Genomic DNA, 20,418 nt, shown 5'->3' with positions numbered 1-20,418 from the left:
CTTCACATTTCTTTAATCACAAAAACTGAGAAGAAAAAGGTAAAGAACAAAGATATGATAGTTGAAGCAAGTATAACAAAATCTCAACAGTGTTGTGTTTGGGTTATGCACACATGGGCTGGTTATACAATTCTCCGTATTTTGTGTATATTTGAAAGTCTTCATAATAAAGCCAAGCACTGACTTTGGGAATAGAAGCAGACATAGAGGACCTAGGTTTTTCCATCGTGTGAGACCCCTGTGCAGGAAGGAGGGCCCTCAGGTTCAGGAGAGGCTGGCTCTGTGTCCCAGCCTCAGACTCCTCAGCAGTGCGCCCTGATGTCTGCCCTGTGGATAAAGTGGACTCTGTAGCTGCATTCAGTGATGCTTGCTAGAATCTCACGGTATAGAGACCTTTAGTGGGACTGGGGTACTCCATCGGGGTATCTCCAACATACAGGTTGATAGAAGCAGCATTTTTGCCAGATCCCTCTGCCCCGACGTTTCACTACGTGATCACATTTTCAAAGAATGAAGTAATGGATCCTTAGAGATGACTGGTTATGTAACTGGTCATAGGTCCAGGGTTGCTGAAGGAGACCAGGCTGTTATTAGAAATGGAGCTGATGAAGGTCCATGCAGGACTGTTAGAGCTGCTGCCAGCCCAGGCGTGTGACTGCCCAGTGGGTGACCAGCGGCCCGTGCCGTGCCAGTGACCCCTCGCACGGCCCTGCAAGAGGAAGTGGCAGGGAGCAGGGCAGAGGGCATCCCTGTGTCTGCCAGACCAGGGTGGAGGTCGCCGAGAGAAGGCGGTCGTGTGTGAGTGAGAACCCAGAGCCCCGTCATGAACATCCCTTGTTCACTTGGTGGAGGTCAAGTAGCTTCTGGGCCAAAACCAGCAGCTTCCTGACTGAATCCTGGCTTCTGCTGAAAGTAGGCAACGTTTCTGCCCTAATGTGACTTCTTAATAATGCCTGTGTTAAATAGTGAACATTTGGGTCTCCTGAGAAAACTTTACTTTTTTTAATGCATGCGAGCTAAAAATGCAGTGGTCTGCAGCAACATGCACAGTTCTGGGAAACATCTTTTCTGGAAACATTTTAAAAAGTAAGTGAGTGACCATAGTGTGACCGTTGACCACCCCGTGGACAGTATCACCGCTGTTAGGAAGCTTCAGGACTACGGTGTGAACTTCTGTTTGCAATTCCTTTTCCCATTTCTTCTGTGGAGAAAATCCAGGCAGAGGGAAATGAAGGACATGTTTCAAGAGTAATGTAAGATGGAAAAATGGAAGGAGCTTCATCTTCGAGGATACGATTCAACAGAATCACAAAATACTCAGAATGAAGCTGTCTAGTCCTGTTGGCAGCAGTACCTTTGGTCCCTGACGGCGTCAGAAACGTTTTCAATGGTGAAGCGCTTTCCCAGTGCCCTCCTGGTTTGCCGCATCCTCATCTTGGGCCTGCACAGCACGGCCCCTTTGTGCTTATTACCTTAGCTTCCGGGTGAGCCTTACTTCCTTAGGATTTATTTCAAGTGTCATTTGTTTCTTAGCACATTTTAGCTCCGGTTTATTTCCCTTTGATGGGGAGGAGCGGCTTCAAATTACTACTATTGGCTCTGCTAGTAAACACAGTGTTCTGCACACAGATGGTAACAGATCGAATCGTTTGCAGGTTGATTCCTGAGTTTTCAGCATCAAACAAGGTGCGTCTTGTCCGTTGTGGTGGAATTGTTGCCGCTGTTTGCAAGTGCAGCTTGTGGCAAGTGCGTATCTAATAAGAGACTTCTGTTATTTGCACCTGCAAGACTGCTGTTTTCACGTTTAATCTTTGCCGTGACCAGAAAGATTCACTGGAATTCAGGAACCTCCCTGGAGAAAAGAGATGTGTCATTTAAAAGCACTTTCATTAGAGAACATGAAAGGCTATTTCTTCAATGACCCTTGTCTAGACTTCCTTCGCAAAATCATGGCATCATTTTGTGTGGGTTGTGAGATCTGTGCAGATGCAAGGCAGCTGTTGATTCCCACTCGAAATCCAGCAAAAACACGAGTCTCAGGAAGGACTTTTCCAGATACTGGTCTGAAAAGAAAGGCACGTTGACCTTCCCTGTGCTCTAATTTCAGAGCCTGTACTTGTCAGCTTGGTGCTCCTCTGGCCTCCCTGGGGAGGACGGGGTGGGGGGGCGCTCCGTCTCTGCCGAGCCCGGTGGCCGTCCCTCCAGCTCTGTGGGCACATTCCCTGGAGTCTCACCACGTTGACCAGAGCCATCAGCTTGTACTTGACTCTTCAGTAATTGGGTTTATGTCCCACATTGTACTGAAGCTGGTTCCTGAAACATTAGCACTGTTGGCCTGATTTCCTCACCTCCCGGCCTCTTTCGTGCTATTTCTTATTTCTTGAAATCCTTTGCTCTCGTGCTTCTCTCCACGTTTGCTTCTTCCCTCACGCTTCCCACTCGTCCCTCATCTTCTGTGGTAGCTCACGGCCCTTGTCACCTGTCACCGTGAATGCTGGCCCGTTTCCTGCATCCCCAGTACGGCGCAGCTGCTGGCTCTCGTCATGCACTGGTGGTCACTTCACCGGGAGTGTGCAGACCTGTGTGTCATTTCTCCATGCAGCCATTCTCAGGGGGTTCTGGTGGCTTCCCTGGGGAGATGCCCCAGTGGTGAGATGTTTGCTCCTTGTTTCTCTCTGTGGTTTGGGATCTAGAGAGATTCAGGGTGTGTGAGATCAATGTACGCCTCTGAGAATTACATCTTTTATTGGCACACAGTTTATATTTGGGCATAAAGTAGCTGTCAGCTTAACTTTTTTGAATAGCTGGCTGTGAAAAGTTTTGTGCAGGTCTTTGCGTAGAACTTGCATTTCTCTTGGGCTAACGTGGAGGAGTGAGGCCATGGAGCCTGAGGGCTGGTGGAGGTTTAACCCCCCTGGAAACTGCCAAGCAGGCTTCTGTGCGGCTGGACCATTGACCAGTGTGGCATCAACTCTTCTGCACCCACATGTATGCACAGATGGTTGTGCAAAGCTGATCAGTGATGGAAACGTGCCGAGTGGGCAAAGCTCCAGGGAGGCAGCCAGGAGGCACTGGCCCGGAGCTCATACTGTGACATGAGCAGCTGTGTGGCCCCCGGAGTCCTCATCCGTGGAATGGGGACGGTGGCAGTTCTGGGGAGGTGGACAGGATGACAGGAGGGGGTTGCTGCACGTGTCAGTGTGCGGTGAGTGTGTGCTGTTATTGACCTTCCTGTTTGATGATGAGACATGACAGGCGCAGATGAGCTGTGGCCCAGGTGGGTCCCCTCAGCCACTAACCTCAGCGGCAGACGTGAGGAGAGGCCTGCGTCCCCAGGAGCCCTCCAGTGCTGTTCAGGAGGGTTCTCCACCTGAGTGTGTCTGCAGGGAGACCGTGGGGTGGCGAGGCTAGCGTTGAGGCACCTGCAGGCCGGGAGTGAGTGTGAAGAGGCCCTGAGTCCATTGTGGACAGGCAAGCTCAGAGGCGGCCTCATGGACAACCCACGAGTTCAGAGTCCGAAAAACTCAGTTAGAACATGAGTGTTGACACTCCGCGTCAGTACCGGTCACCTAGTCCCTGCATGACCTGCTTTCCCCAGCGAATACGAGGGGACCACCTGATGTATGTGGCAGCTGTGAAATGTCCCTTTGGGGCCTGTGAACCACACAGCGCGACCGTCCCTGGGCGAGCATAGTGGCCGCTTCGGAGCTGCTAGGAGTGCACAGGCCAGGAGCTGCTCCTGGGCCAGCAGGAAAACATCCACACTTTGGATTTTTCCACTCCAAGACACATAGAATATCTCTGTGTGTCTTTCTGAAACAAATAGACTTTGTTTCAGAAACCCCTGTATAGCCAATGACAGGATCATCTGGAAGTTCTAAATTTGAAGGGCTCATTTGTGCATTAAAATAGGTTTTTTTTTCTTTTTTTCTTTTTTATACAATCCTGAGGTCTTTTATTTTCTTTACATTTATCATGCCATGAATTCATAAGGAATGGGTTCCAGCAGTTCAGGCTCCTTTCCAGTGTTTCTCACAAAGTGTGCTTCTCTGGGTGGGGCAGGCTGGTGCTTCAGTTGGACCCAAGTACCTTTCTCTTTGGCTTCCTTCTATTTCTGATCATTTTCCTTCACACGCCTCAGGAAGCTATCTCGGCTCTTTTAGTGTTTAATATGCTCAATGCAGACATTAATTCTCTTGGCAAGAATCTTGCCCTTGACTTGTTTGTTTACAACAATGCCAACAGCATGCTGAATAACATTGTAGACTCTTCCGGTTTTGCCATGGTAACGTTTTTGGGGCATTCCTTTTTGAACAGTGCCCATTCCCTTGATGTCCCCAATATCACCTTTCTTATGGATTCACATGTATGTGGCCAAAGGAACAACTCCATGTTTTCTAAGAGGCCTAGAGAACATATAGTGGGTACCTCTCCTCTTTCCCTTTGTGTTGGTCATTTTGGTGAATTACTGAAAGATGGTGATTCCAGCCAAAAGGCTTTTGTGTGTGTGTGTGTGTGTGTGTGTGGAAAAAGGAATTGCCTAGGTGTCCTGCCTCTGCTGTGATGTGCCATTTCTCTTTATTACTAGTAGAGTCCACAAAATTCTTGTCTGCACATTTGTTACTTAAAAACTAGAATGAATTTCTCACCTCTTCTATCACATCAAGATGGTCTCCGATACCGGATTTCTGTCCCCAAAATAAAGTTTCTGGTGACATCTATGTGTATATATACACACATACGTATCCTTTTAGATAGTAATGCCATTAGTGAGGAATGTAAGTTCTTACTTTTAATTTTATTGACAGCTATAGAAAAAATTAAAAATGTTTGAATTGCTCAAATTCCAGACTGATTAGTAGGAAGCAGAGTACAAGGTTTTGCCTCAAGTTTATGGGAAAGGACCATAAAACAGCACTTTTTCACTGTTTGGGGCTTGCAGGTAAGATTGGACTGTGGAGGCACGAGGGGCTGTGGACATGAAGACGATAAAGACCTGAAAAGGCGAGGAGGAGAAATGCATGTGTCCTTGAGTGGGTTCCCTGATGGTGTCAGGTCACCTGCTGCCTCCCAGATGCAGGCTGTGTGCTTTGGCTGTGTGCGACTCCCGCTCACCGCTGGCCCTGTGAGCATGGAGCCCATGTGCTTGTCTTACAGGCCTACATGTATGACCTGGGCTCCAGCACGTTTTCTCACAGACTGGCTGGACACAAGGACACCGTCACCAGTGTGGCCTTCAGCCCGGCAGCCCCCCAGGTACAGTCTCCTCGGGGCGGGGAGGGGGGGCGGCTCCACTCCCTATGAGGCTTTCCTCGCATTTCCCATATCTGTTGGCCTTTGGGTGAAATCCTGTCACATTTGAGGTGATGCACCCATTTTCATCGCGTGCAGGAAGGCAGGCTTGGGAGAGGAGGACTTCGGTGTGTTCTCTTGTGCAGCCAGTGTTTGTCATTCGGGCGCTTGCTCTCAACTACAGAAATGCATGGGCATGTGGCACATGAGCACTAGCACAAACACTGTCATCGGGGGAGTCCCAAAGCAGGGGTGAAAAGGGTATAGAAAATCCTCACCAACGTTTTGGGTGGAGGAGGAAGACCACACAATTTAGAGGCATTTGCGTAATTGGGAGAAAACCACCAGCTACAATCTCTCATACGGGGGAGTGCACTGTCTTGCAGTAAAATACCAGCTGTTCAAACGTGGCAATGTGAATATCTTGGGCATGTGGATTCAGAGAACAGTATTACCGCGTGGTTGTGTGGGTCAGCCTGGCACGTGTGCCTGCCTGCACAAAGTGGGACCACACCTGTTCCCTGCAGTGCACTGCTGCAGTCAGGGGGACCTCAGACTCTCAGACCCCCGTCTGTGCCACGGAGGTCCTCACGCACATCAACTCTGCTGTGGCCCTGCAGTCCACTGCCAGCGGGCGTTCAGGTTCACATGTTCTCTGCATGTGTGATTATGATCACTTACCAAAATGCAAGACCATGCTGCGAGGACCGCAGGTGCCCACTTTTCTGATTGATAATACGTGTTATCATTACCTATTCTGCATCTCTGGTGTCCTTTCTGGAACTGTTGGATTCCTGTGTGAATCCTCTTGACAGACCAGCACTGATGAGGTGGAGGCGAAGCTGGGAGGGCAGGAGAGCTGATGATGCAACAAGGAGAGTGGTCAGCAAGGTGGGCAGCAGGCTGCAGGGTACAGTGACCTGCAGGTAGAGGTTGGTGCCAGTGGTTCTGAAGATTCAGTATTGGTGTAAAAATGCCTTTTAGCAGAATAGAATGAGAAGCTACTCTGAGGAGTTCAGGCTATCACTCAAAATAACTCAGCAAGGGTATAAAGGAAGACCAAACATGAAAATGTGCAGGATGGTGCAGTGACTGTTCTCCTCCTGAGGTGCAGAGCCCCTGGCGTGGAAAAAGAGAAGGAAAAAGTTAAGAAATGGACATCTGAAAACTTCTTATTTTCCTTTAAGATTGTGATACGTTACAGTGGACATCTAGGCTGTTTTTAGTATCTTGGTATTATAAGTAATAATCAGATGTATAATCAGATGTATATCCAGTGTTTTTCTGTTTCTGGATTTATTTTCTCAAGATAAATCATTAAAATACTGCTACTGAGTAAAAGAGCAAAACCTTTGCAGGGGCTCTGATATGCACAGAGAAATATTTTTCAAAATGTTCCCTGTTTTGTATTTCCTTACATTATTAATGCTTTCATTATCTTTGTTAAGTTCATTATCAAGAAATAGTACCTCATTATTTTAATTTGCCTTTCTTTGGATATTGTAAAGATTGTGTGTAGTTTTATGTGCTATTAATTATTTGAGTTTTTCATTTTAAAAATGCTTATTTTATATTCTTCATATCTTTATCTTTTTTTTTTATCTTTATCTTTTGGATCAAATATTTTGCTTACTGACCAATCTAGCTTTTAATATAAAATTGACATTTTGTCCTTTGTAGTTACAGTTTTTTTTATAGATTCAGTTTTGCTTTTTTATTTTCTTGTTTTCTCTTTCAAGTATAGAACTTGTATTTCTTCTAACTATTCTAGGCCTAGTAAGTTTTTTCTTTTCAAAAATTTATCTCTCTAATGAAATTACAGTAGAATCTTTAAAATAGTATTGTAATTTTTAAGTTCCCTGGCTGACAGTTCCAATATCTGGGTCATACCTGCGTCTCATTCTATTGATTGCTGTGTCTCTTGACAGCTGGCTAACCTATCTTTCTTTCTGATGTGTTTTATTTTTCAATGAATGCCAGATCTTGACTGTGGAAGGACATAGAGGATACTTGGACAAATATATCTCTTTTTCTGCTAGGCTGTTAGTTTGGTAGTGTTAGGAATTGAGCCAGGTACCATACACTTTATTTATTAAAACTTTGATTATAGTAAGGTCATAATCAATTGGTATTAGAATTAATTGGTACATGTCATTATATAAATAGAAGTACACAGACAATATTGTTACTTTCTAGAAGCTTTAGAATATTCAGTATTCTTCCCAAGTCATCGTCTGTCAAACCTTTTAGAAAATTTTATTTACTAAAGCATACGAGGATGAAATTTAAATCTACATGTTTTAAATAGGCCACCTTCCTTTGAGAATTGTGTTTAGCTCTTCCAAGGAAAAATAACCTAAGTCTATATCTGAGAAACAGTTATTTTTCTTGGTTATAAAATTGAATACAAGTTTGCTGGTTCCCCTAGAATGGTAACCCCACTGGCTTCTCCAGTGGTTGGAATTAATATACAGATGAAGTGTATCAAGCCCACTGTATTATTGGTTTTCTATGAATTTAGGAATAATCTGAGAATAATTAATATTTTAGGTGTTTGTAATATTTTAAGGATTTTGATATATTAAAATATCTGATTCCAACTTGAAATCTGAATTGACTTAGGTTTGTGACTTTTTAGTTGAGAAAAATGAGACAATGTTCCTGTTTGTGAACAGCATTTAAATTTTTAAAAGAACTTGAGATTCAACATATTTGTGTTTACTTTATTAGATTTTTGAGAATTGGGAGCATTTTGCTTTTTAACTTTCTTTTCATCTAAAGTATTCATGAAAATATAACATTTGAAACGAATATTGACAGTTTTAGAATAACTTAAATTGTAAACAATTCATTTCCTAAACGTTTTTAATCTGTTCATCATGAGTAGATTTAACATAAATCAAAGCCACTTTGCATGTTATTGTTAAAATTTACTAGATTTTTAAAAAAAGATTTTGTTTATTTATCTGAGAAAGCACACAGGCAGGGGGATGGACAGAGGGAGAGGGAAAAGCAGACTCCCCACTGAGCAGGGAGCCTGACATGGGGCTTGACCCCAGGACCCCTGAGCTGAAGGCAAACACTTAACCGACTGAGCCACCCAGGTGCCCTTAAAATTTACTAGATTTCTAAACATAGTAAATAAGATATTAAATTGGATGAGAAACTTAAGGAAACTAGATTTTAAAATTTGAATCTTTAATAAATTGAATTATAATTTAAAAACGTCAAAATGAACCACAAATCTCCAGCACTTTCTCCAGCAAGAAACTATTGTGTGTGTCATGCCTGATGCCAGAGCACTGCAATGCCTTGTGCTCCCTGCAGGGTGCCCGGCCCACACTGCATGGAGCTGCTGCTCACTGTGTGCCAACCAACGAGGTGGGTGCTGAGCATGCAGCAGGAGCCCCCGTCATGTGGGAAGCGTGGCCCCATGGGCTCTTTGCCCCATTTGATGGTGACATCATGCCACTACCCCCTGGTATGTGCGTGTTAGGGTACCGTGTTCCACATAGAGAAGTGTTACATACATTGGTCATGAAATGAAGGAACAGTGTATTTTCTCTCAGTTCAGCTTTTTGTAAGCTTTAACCTCTAAATAAAACAACTAAGTGTAGATACTGAAAACACAATCCAGCCACTCTCAATTATTGCACAGATGCATTCATTCATAAGGACATGTAAGATCATAATTCCACTTGTCTCTCCCCTTCTGCACTATGCGGTAGTAAGCACTTGGGTCTCCGTTGTTAACCATCCTGACCTTATTTAAGGTCTGTGTTCACCTTTTCACGTTACGGGAATGTGTTATGAGGAATCGCAGCGGCTTCTGACATGCATTTGCCTTCCCATGGCCAAATGCCAGTTGATTTCATGGATTTTAGATGTTGCCTTCTTTCGTCACGGTCCCTCATGACTTGGGTGTTGATATCTCTTGGAACAAAGAGATCCACTGCTTTGACCGCTCTTTTTCAAGCTAGCTGCTTTATCCTTGGAGCCAGAGTTGGTCAGGGATTGTCCTTGGAGCACGCTAAAAGCTGCGTGGTGTGGTCCCACTTCTAAGCCTTGTGACTGAGCGGGTGGGAAGCCTCCCCCCTCCCCCCAGCTTGCTGGTGGGGTTCAGAGGATGGCTCGTGTGGACCCAGACTCGTTTCTAAGTCTAACATCATTGGCCTATCCTGCTCATCTTTTATGGCTGGGGGAAGGGAGTGTTAGGCCCCGTCCCTTACATGGTTCCATTGCACGTTGGGGAGCTCCATCAGAAGTTAACATATTTAGAGAGAGCATGAGGACATCCCCTGTGTGGTTCCTGGAATGTGCACGTTGTGTCAGATGCATATCTGTGCAGGTGTTCCCGCAAGCGCAGACACGGGTGGTGGTAGTACCATGTTCAGTTCCCATGCCTTCTGAATTCTCCAGACTGCAAGCCCGATGATCTCTTTTTAGAAAGTATTTCTCCAAATTAATTTTGCTTCTTGGATAAGACTTTACAAAGAGGAAAGATAAATGAGCAACGTGTTAGGGTGAGGGCCAGATGGTCCACCTCAAACGGTGATGTTTATCAACTTGCTTATGTGTGAGGAACTTGCTTAGTGGTGGTTGATCTAATAGTTGCAGTGAGGATGAGTGGCCGGCCGGTGCTACTGGGGGCTCTGTTCCCTGTGTGGGAAGGTCCGGCCCGGAGACATCACCCGGTGTGTGCACTGCATCACAGTAGGCTACCTTACAGGAGGCATGTAGTGAACATCGCCCAGAGTCTGGACTGCTTTCCTGACCCCGCTCTCCCCCGCCTTTGTCTGGAAGAGGCTCGAGGCAGAGATGTGCAGGTTCCTCTCAGACATGCAATTGGGGTTGGAGCTGAGGGAGGTGCATGTGAATGTGGCCGGCTATCGGTGAGCCTGGCCCACCCCTGCTGATCATAAACCTCACTTCTTGCTCAGACCTGGCCCCAGCATCATCACCTGACTGCGCAAAGGATAATCTTTTCCAATTTACTTTCAAGGTACATTTGCTTTTGTGAGTTGACTGAAAGAGCTCTGTTTTTGAGTTCACTTGAGAGAAATTTGAATTTTAGGTGAGCTCAGTAAACAGAAGGCCTGTGTCTTTGGAACAGTTTAGAAATGCTCATTTTTTCCTGTCAGTTTTGCCATGGAGATGAGAAGCCATGATGCTCAGTTCTCCCCCCCAGGACCCTTCAGGGGACTCTGCTGTTGCAGGAGGCTGGGGAGGACACGTTCCTGATAAATCACCATCTGCCTGCTGCCAAGACAGGCTGCCTGTGCGCGGCCACCAATGGGGAGGTTGCAGGAGGAGCTGAGAGAAGGGAGTCGACTCTTCTCCCACCACAGCTGTTAGCAAAGATCGAAAACAGTCATACCTGGCACATACAGCAGTGGGCGGGTTAGCTTCTGGGGGCAGGTTACCCCCACGCGGCTCAGGATGCGAATGTCGTTGGATGGGTCAGTGGAGATGGAGACCGTTCATTAGATAGGACGCATCTTCCCAACTTCTGTGGTGACGTTATTCTGTGTTTGGGACTCTTAAATGTAGTCTACAAAATTATAGACATCTTTGCTTTTTATGAATAAACTTGCTTATCCAGTGAGGCAGAAGGGTTAGTTTGAAGGTCATGAAGGGTTGGGTTTAAGGGTTGAAGGGTATGGGTTTGAGGTCATGACCACCATCAACGTGGGGGACTACTTCCTCTCTCCGCTATGCCTGGAGAAGCACAGCCATCCGGCAGAGCTGCTTGTCCTCGGGAGGGGAGGTGTGTGCGGTCTGACACTGCTCTGATTCATAGTAAAATCCTGACCCCAAGCCCAGGTTCCTCTGCTGTTCGACGTAAACATACTGAGTAAGTGACAGCGTGGGACACTCTCTCCTCTCTGAGTGGCAGGTCAGGAGTGGTCATCATCAAAATATTTTTCTTGTCACGTAGCATGTTTTGAAGGCCAGGAATGCAAGGAGGATCTTGCTGAGGGTCCACGAGGACCAACTTTGCAGGTGTCGCGTCTCTGGACACCTCCTCCAGGAAGGTGGGAGCTCACCACTGAGTGCTGGTACCCACAGGGGCCCCCAAGCCAGAGGAGAGGCTTCTGCACTCCAGGGCAGTTTGTTCTGCCCAGAGCTGGTGCTTTCCAGCCACAAAGCCCTTCCCTGCCATTCTCTCAGAATGACCCCGAGAGTTTTATTTTTTTTAAAGATTTTATTTATTTATTCATGAGAGACACAGAGAGGGAGAGAAGCAGAGACAGAGGGAGAGGGAGAAGCAGGCTCCATGCAAGGAGCCCAATGTGGGACTCCATCCCGGGACTTTAGGATCACGCCCTGGGCCAAAGGCAGACGCTAAACCGCTAAGCCACCTGGGCTGCCTGACCCCGAGAGTTTTAGAAATAAAAAGCAGAGCTTCAATAAGTGGTGTTATTATTTACATCACAAAATGCTTCTTTCATGTGTTAAATCACTGATCGAAGAGTCCCTCTCAGGGTACACGCAGTCACAGGCAAAACCGCTATCAAGGAAAGATTGATAATAAAAGTAAAAATTGAACTCATCATATCAGCAAACGAGAAAATGGTACTTGGTTTGCAAAATTCATTTCTTACCACTCAACTCTTTAGGGATAGCTGTTGCAGGAGGTGGGGCTGCTTCTCCACGTGAGTCCCCAGAATGTTCTAGCATCCATCTGATTCACAAACACACACTGTGAAGGGAAATCATTTTCATCACTGTTCAAAGTCAGGAAGGAAATAAATCGACACATAAATATTCTAGATTTTTAACGTCTGTGAGGTGTTTTTAGTAGATGGAAGTTAAATGACTAATCCCCTTAAAATAACAGATAACAGACCAGGGTCCTCAGGGTTCTGTCTTATTTAGGATAGTGTATCGATTTGCTTCGGTGTTTCTAATTTAGGATATCATGTAGGACTTAATATTAAAATTCAGTTTCCTGATGACTGATTGAGATGGAAGTTTCATCTTGGTATAAAATTTTACCAAAAAAAAAAAAAAAAGAAAAAAAAGAATAGACTTTGCCCTTCAGAACTGGCCTTAAAGTCCAGGTGGAAACACACACAGCAGTGTGAGCGCTGTACTCATGGGGAGGGGAGCACCTGCGCCTGCTGGCGCGGGGCTGCCTGCCGAAGGGCAGAGTGTGTCTGCGTGGAACATCCTATGGGCCATCAGCTCGGGGAGGGGGGCACATGAATTTGGCTTTATGTTCTCTACGTCGAGCACCTCTCTGGGATGGTTGCTTAGTAAATGCATCTCAGACAATGGCTTTTACTCTTATTTTTTAAATATGGAAGTCAGACCACCCATGGAGTCATATGTCTGATTTTTTTTAAAGATTTTATTTATTTATTCATGAGAGACACACAGAGAGAGGCAGAGACACAGGCAGAGGGAGAAGCAGGCTCCATGCAGGGAGCCTGACGCAGGACTCGATCCCAGGATCCTGGGATCACACCCTGAGCCAAAGGCAGATGCTCAACCACTGAGCCACCCAGGCTTACCTGAACTTTACATTTTAAAATAAGAAAGTAATGTATTTTGATTTTACTCAGTCCTTAAAAATCACTTTGAAGGGAAAAAGATTTTTGTTTCCCTGCCTGTCCGAACACTTTCTCTGTCCCTTTGCTCTGGTCTGAAGAAACAGATCTGTGTTCACTCCTTTTACTCTTTAATATGAGGTTTCTTCAAAAATCGTGCTTGCCCCAAAGATACAGATGCAGTGAAACGCTGGGACACCTGCACCCCGATGTTTCTAGCAGCAATGTCCACAATAGTCAAACTGTGGAAGGAACCTCGGTGTCCACCGAAAGATGAATGGATAAAGAAGTGGTGGTCCATATATAAAATGGGATATTGGGATCCCTGGGTGGCGCAGCGGTTTGGCACCTGCCTTTGGCCCAGGGTGTGATCCTGGAGACCCAGGATTGAATCCCACATCGGGCTCCCGGTGCATGGAGCCTGCTTTTCCCTCTGCCTGTGTCTCTGCCTCTCTCTCTCTCTCTCTGTGACTGTCATACATAAAATAAAAAATAAATAAATAAATAAATAAAATGGGATATTACTCAGCCATTAGAAACCATGAGTAACCACCATTTGCTTCGATGTGGATGGAACTGGAAGGTAATATGCTGAGTGAAATACGTCAATCAGAAAAGGACAAACATTATATGGTCTCATTCGTTTGGGGAATATAAAAATTAGTAAAAGGGAATAAAGGGAAATGAGAAAAACTTAGTGAAAATATCAGTGAGGGTGACAAACCATGAGAGACTCCTAATTCTGAGAAATGAACAAAGGGTAGTGGAAGGGGAGGTGGGTGGGGGGTTGGGGTGACTGGGTGATGGGCACTGAGGGGGGCACTTGGCGGGATGAGCACTGGGTGTTATGCCATATGTTGGCAAATTGAACTCTAATAAAAAATTAAAAAAAATTAAAAAAAACAAAACAAAAATTGTGCTTGCTGTTTTCAGTGGAAATCTCCTTTGGTCAGCTGGAGACGTGTGGGCATCAGCAGGGGCCGCCCCAGGTGCCCGTGTGCACCTGCCACTTCCTGGCCTCTGTGTCTGGTTTCCTCTGGCTCCGAGTCGGTGATGAGTCAGATGGACCGAGTCAGAGTTGTGGCCTCGGTGGTGGCCGCGGTGGGTCCCAATGGGAGGGCAGGTTTCCCCCAGGAGCCTTCCCTCCCCTTAACTGTGCTTCCACACACAGTCCTGCAGCAAGCACTTCCCCAGTCCAGGCACAGGAGCCTCCCCACCCCTCCCCAGGGCTGACCTCCACCCGTACCGTGTTTGCTGCCACCACTATGGTCCAGTCCATCCCAAGCCGCCTCTGTGTCCTCCCTGCCCTCCTTTGCCCTGGCGGGTGGCGCAGACACCTCCTTGCTGGCATCCTCATCTCCAGGCCTGCCCAAGCCTGTGCCCCGGCTGGCATCCTGCCACTACCCCGGAGGGCAGGCCACCTGGAGGGCAGGCCACTGGCCGTCCTAGCACAGGGGCGGGGGGTGTGCTGTGCACTCCCTCCAGATCCTGCTGTTTACACCCCCCGCCCCCACGCCACCCTGTTTTAGTTGCTCATTCAGTTCAAGACACTTTCTGGTCTGCCCTTTGATTCCCCGACCTGTCCATGGGTCATCTGAATGTGTGTTGTTTTGTCTGCAAATATGCAGGGAATTTGCTGACATCTTTCCTTATCTGTTTCTCCTTTAACGGCATGTGGTTGGAGACCTTGTGTGGTGGGGCCTGAAGCCACTGCACTGGGCTTCACAGCTGTATCTGCTGGGGGCGGATGGGCCAGGTTCGTCTGTGTGGCCTGGTGGGCCTGCCAAGAGTCACGCCCTCTGTGGCCTTGCCAATCGTGTCTTTATCAGCCGGTAGGTGTGGTCTTGTCTCCATCCAGAACTGGGGTTTCCTTTCTCCCTTAATGCCAAGAGGTTTTGCATTAGGTGTTAGAAGCTTGCTTGTGAGGTCAGGATCGGCCTGTTCTCTGGGCCAGTGGGCCCTTTGATGGAAAGAGCCAATCAGCTCTCTTTGCATTAGTGTCACAATAATATTTTCTGTTCTTTTCTTTTTAACCTGCCTGGGTCTTTGATTTGAAGTGCATTTCTCATAAGTATTTAGTTTTGTTTTGCTCTTTTAACCAGTTTCACTGTCTCCGCCTTTTAGTCAGTACGGACCGGTTCTGTTTGATGAGATGACTATGACCATGTTTAAACCGCTCATCCTGCTGTTCTGTTTGTATTTGCCCATGTGATCCTTGCTTCCTTTTCTTGCCTCCTTTCAGCTCAAGTACATACGTTTTGTTCTTCTACGTCTTTTTCCTGTGCAATTCCTTATTCTCTTAACTTGAGGGAGCCTCAGGGTGTGTGGGGTGCATGGGGGCCTGGAGCACTGTCGCCGCCTGTCTGTGGCTGGGGCCTCCAGTAGCAGCCTCACACTTACCTCCTTGTCACGCGGGGAACTTCCCCGCAGGCTACTGGGTTCATCCGTGGCGGCAGGTAGTTACCTCCTGCAGAGACTTCACAACGACGGATCTTATGTATTTGCCGTGTCATCCGCATTACACTTTGTAGCCTTGATATTCTTATCTCTAAAATTAGGTTGTTGAACTTTATGACCTCAGTGGTTTTCCAGGCACTTTCTTGTCTATAGAGAGGATTGAGAGGGTGCAGGGCCCCAAGTGTGTGTGATGGTTTCTATATCTGTGTGTACATAGTCTCCATTCTGTGTCACACAAAATGTGCATACATGACACATGTGCAGATTTGATGCCGCCTCAGTGTGCCTGTGCATGCTTGGCCGGGCGGCTGAGGGCTGCAGGGGTGACCTGGCCAGGGCCGTGGTGACTGCCCACATCAGGACCCTCTTTCTGGATTCAAACCCACAAGGCACCAACACCAGTTTTCATTTTGCCTGTGATGCTACACAGGCTCCATTGCCGAGTGACGTGCCAGCCTCTGTGCACGTGGATTGCAGACGATTTCATTTAGAATTTCCTGTCTTGGCTAACACACCCATACCTAATTTTTTATCTGGAGCCAAAAAAAAAAAAAAAGATTTGAGTTCAATGTAAACATTTCCTTATGCTTTAATCACATCCTTAGGAAGTGGGGACTGAATTATCTTCATAGGGCGGATAGAGGAACTGAGGCAGGAAGAGGTTCCAGGGGGTGCAGTACAGTTGCACCCCGTGGAGCTGATGTCAGCTGCATGGCCAGCTTGGCACTGCACACCCAGGGCTCTGTGTGAGTGCAGACAGTGGTTGGGGTGCCCCAGGGGAGGCCCGGGGAGGGGCCCAGAAGAGGCGTGAGATGGTAGTATTGGGAGCGGAGGCCACGTTCTACTCCTTCTAGAGGCCGCAGGGATGTATGCACCAGAACTGAATCCTATGTCAAGATTTCAAGACAGTTGCTTTTTTCTATTCCATGGGAGGCATATGTTTTTTGTTTTTATTGAGGTGACAGTAACATTTTTTTTAAACCATCAAGTGTTTTCTAATTAGTTTTTTATATGATGCTCTAGTTCTGAGGCTCATGTCACTCCCAGATCTTTCCAGCCCACTTCATCAGGCCACCTCATGGAAGCTAATTTCATTCTTAAGCCCCTAAGAATCTAAGTACCTTCCTTTTGGAAAATGTTCTGCAGATCCTGGCAAGGTCAAGAGTGAAGCCATAAATTTAAGTGTAATACAGACCTAGAGGAATAGGGAGTCTGCTTTTGTCACATTACTTATTTTAACATTCAAGTAATTTTCTATAAAAGTCAGAATATTGTACCAGAACTCGATCTTCCACTGTAATGCAGACATAACCTGTCCAGGTGATAAGTTAAGAAGATGAAGCATCAAATAAGGCATTGGTTTCAAGTTCGGGCTGCTGATGGAATTTGTTGGGCAGAAGGGGAAGGAGGCTGAGCATCCAGTTCTGTGGAGCGCGCCTTGTGTCCTGTGCACCAAATAGGAGATGGCCAGCATGCATGGTCAGTGGTGGCACTTACTCCAGGACTCAGGGATGCATGCTTCCCTCTGGCCAACAGTGGTCAGGATGAACTACCTGTTTTGCTGTAGATACATGGCTCACATGCTCTGGACAAATATCGCATCTACTTCTACTTGTGTTGGGGAACACTGGTGGGCAAAGTGTGCTTGCATAGAGGCTAGTAGAGTGCTTCTGGAAATACCAAGATATTTTGGCCCCTACCTGAGATGTTCTGCTCCATAGATGCATGGAAGAGACTGGACATGTGAACTTTCACAAGATCATTATGGTGCTGTTGGGCTCAGGTCACACTTGAAGAGATGCTGCGCTAGGTTACCTGGGAGCTGGGGTCCTGGCCGTATGCAGCGGAGCTCCCCTCCTGATTGAGACCGCTAGTCTCGCAGGTGTTCGTATCTCAGGTTGCAACCACTGATGCCCACCCATTATCTCCCAGAAGACCCATGTCTGTCATTCAGCAACAAGGCCTCCACCAGGACTGAGCCCAGGCTGTCCCTGTGTGTGGCATTGCACCTGGCTGTCCTTGTCCAGGCCAGGGACAGACAGCACCCGTTCCTGATTCAGATATGCTCAAACATCATAATTAACATGTCTTACACCCAGGAATACTTTAGTGAGGAAAGTGGATCTTGTCCAGATACCATCCCTCATGTGTCAGAGATGGGAAGTCAAGAGGAAGAATGTATTCAGAGCCTTCTGATGAAATGCAGGTTGCACATGCTTGTGTGAACCCAGGACATCTCAGACCAAGAGGGGGTAAGATGACATGATCTCCTCGCTGCACTCTTACTTTTACAGATCAGAAGAGTACCTTGGAGCTGGAAGGGTCTCACAGACCTTAGGGCCCCTATGGTGGTGAAAGAAGTGCCAGCGCAGGGATGCAAGGGCCCCCGTGGCGGTGACAGAGATGCCTGTGCATTCTATACCAGGTCGTGTGCATTTACTTCCAAGATACTTTAGGGTGCACAGAGCAGCAATGAAACCATCTCAGATCTACTTGAGACCCTCATCCTGACCAGAGTCTTTTAAGTTTGTAAAGGGGAAAGCAAGATATTTTTATATTCCTGGATATTTCTAATCAAAAGTAACATTTGTTTTGAATAAGAATTAAATAGGAAGGATTGAGGGTGGAGGCAGCCAATGCTGACAGTTCATCTGTAGTTGTGCTGAGTGCGTGTTCCGAGTCACATCGGACGGCTGACTCTGCCCCTCTTGTAGACACAGTCACACTCTCTGTGGCCTGGTACACATGTCCCTGGGACCCATGCCACCTCCAGATGCAGGACTTCTCCTTCACTGGGACCTTCCATGCCCCTGAGCAAAGAGTGTCCCAATGTCTATCAGAGACCGGTCTTTTCTAGAGTGCCGTGGCAGTGGGACCTTTGTCGTTCTGTGTCCTGGCAGTGCCTCCTTTGTGTGGTAGAGAGCTTTTCTGTTGGGTCAGCCGAGAAAGGTCTGGTGTTTCCACTTGTGGTGTTCATGAATAAAGCTTCTTCTGGGGCAGGTGTCTCTGTGGAGATGTGTCCTCTCTTCTCCTGAGCAAGCAGATGGGAGCATGGCTGTGGGGCAGTGGGGTGGGCACATGCTCAACCCGGAGACCCTGCTCACCTTCCAGAGCTGGTGCCATCCCCACCCTGCTGGGACTGCTGCATTTTGTTAGTCTCTTTCATTTTAGCTATTCTGGTATTTTTATTATGGTTTTAACTTGCATTTCTTTAATAATGACCAATATTGAACACAGTATCATATGATTATAGGCCTATTTTTAATTGTTCATTATTAATATTGAGTAATAGAACTTTTATTTTTTAGAGGTTTATTTATTTGAGAGAAAGAGGGTGCATGCACGTGAGGCAGGGGCAGGGGACAGAGGGAGAGCCTTCAGCAGACTCCATGCTGAGAACAGAGCCCAATGTGGGGCTCGATCCCACGACCCTGAGGTCATGACCTGAGCTGAGATCAAGAGTTGGATGCTTAACTGACTGAGCCACCCAGGTGCCCCAAGTTGTAGAACTTTTTAAAAACTGTGTTCTGGATACTATCATAGGTGTATGTATTGCAAATATTTCCCCTGATCCGTGGTTTGTTTATTTGTGTTGTAACATCCTTTAGTGACCATCAGTGTTGAATTTTTATGAAATGCAACTTTTATTTTATGGTTAGTACTTTTTGGCCTGTCTGAAAAATCTTGTCCACCCAAAGCCTGAAAATATATTCTATGTTTTCTTCTAGGAAGTTTATAGTTTTTATTCATATTTAGGTGAATGGCCCATGATATCAGCTGCCTGTTGTTCCCTAGCACTGTGCTGACCCTTGAGCAACACGGGGGTGAGCCATGTGGGCCACCTGAAGGTGGGTTATCCCTACTACAACACAGCCCTATAAACCTACATTCTATTCTGTGGGGTTGTGAAAGTAACATTTTCTCTTTGCCAGCTGACTTTGTTGCAAGAATATTTTGTGTATAACACATATGGCATACAAACTGTGTGTTGACCAGTAAGCCTTCTGCTCAGCAGAAGTTGTTATACTAGTTGTTATGTTTCTGAGGAGTCAGAGTTATGTGCAGATTTTTGGCAAGAGGGGTTGGCATCCCTAACCCCCATGTTGTTCTAGGGTCAACTGCATTAGCAAAAATGTAGCATTCTAAAACATTTATTCTCACAATTTCTGTGGGTTGAGTCTGGGCTCTGGGCGTGGCTCAGCTGGGTCCTCAGGTCAGGGTCTCTGGTGGCTGTAGCTGAGGTATTGACCAGGGCTCTTGCTCATCCAAGGCTCTCTTAGGGATGGATCCACTTCCAGGCTTATTGGCCTGTTGGCAGATTTTTGGATCCTTGTGGTTGTAGGACTGAGAGCCTTGGTGTCTTGGTGGTGGAGGGCCAGAAGTCACTGTTGGCCATGACCAGAGTCCCCTGCCACTCCCTACCACGTTGGGTCCCTAGTAAGCCACTTGTTTCCTCATAGTCCTCAAGGAGGAGGGACCCCTGTGGGACAGTGCTGCCATATCGTAACTGTGTACAACACTGTCATTGGGGGTTAGGGACAAGTCCCAGCCCACCCACACATGGGGCTGGTACCACCACCGTGTGTCTGGCCTGCACATCCATCTTGAAATAATTGGACTAATTTGGGGGCATGGAGACAAGTGTCGGTCAAGATTCATTTTTTTTCCATGCAAATACTTATTCGCTCTAGCTATACTCGTTAAAGATACTTTCCTTTTCCACTGAATTTCATTGGTGTCTGTTGAAAATCAATGGATTCTTAAGTGTGGGGGAAATCTCTTGTTTAGTACTCAATCTATTACAATTTTGAGAGATGTTTTAAGTTTATCAATTGTTTATTTTCCCGATGGTATGGTTGGCACTTTAACTGTCTGGTGAGGATTGTTTTCTCTCTGAACACCACCTCTTATGATTTCATTGTACAGCCAAGGCTCATTAATGCTGTTCTGGAAAGTTACTCAATGTAATCATGGACTGTAATCAATCTCATGCATAGGGGATGGTCACAGTTTTGCTCTATTACTTTACAATTTTAATTTTTTTTGCTATGTTTTTAGTGACAGATATAAATGATCATTGTCTTTCATCCTCCCCGCTGCCCCCCAGGATTTGGTC

The 20,418-nt window shown here is 46.5% G+C and overlaps 1 protein-coding gene across 29 annotated transcripts in view; it reads left to right on the top strand.

Annotated features, from left to right (window-relative positions):
• Positions 1-20,418, top strand: part of WDR27 (WD repeat domain 27) — a 216,087-nt gene that overhangs the window by 130,614 nt on the left and 65,055 nt on the right. For 22 of the 29 annotated variants that reach the window (XR_012033290.1, XR_012033285.1, XR_012033283.1 and 19 more), the window contains one exon: positions 5,158-5,256. The exons of 4 other annotated variants lie outside the window; for them this stretch is intronic. Coding sequence is in view for 21 of the 25 variants with exons in the window: in XM_072831310.1 (XP_072687411.1) it covers positions 5,158-5,256 (99 nt within the window). In the remaining 4 variants the exon portion in view is untranslated. 3 more of the 29 variants (XM_072831321.1, XM_072831283.1, XR_012033375.1) reach the window with 3 other exon arrangements.

Source organism: Canis lupus, chromosome 1 (genome assembly GCF_048164855.1).
Source record: "Canis lupus baileyi chromosome 1, mCanLup2.hap1, whole genome shotgun sequence".
Taxonomy (NCBI): Eukaryota; Metazoa; Chordata; class Mammalia; order Carnivora; family Canidae; genus Canis; species Canis lupus.
Note: the sequence above shows the minus strand (reverse complement) of the source record. Positions and strands in the feature narration are given on the sequence as shown.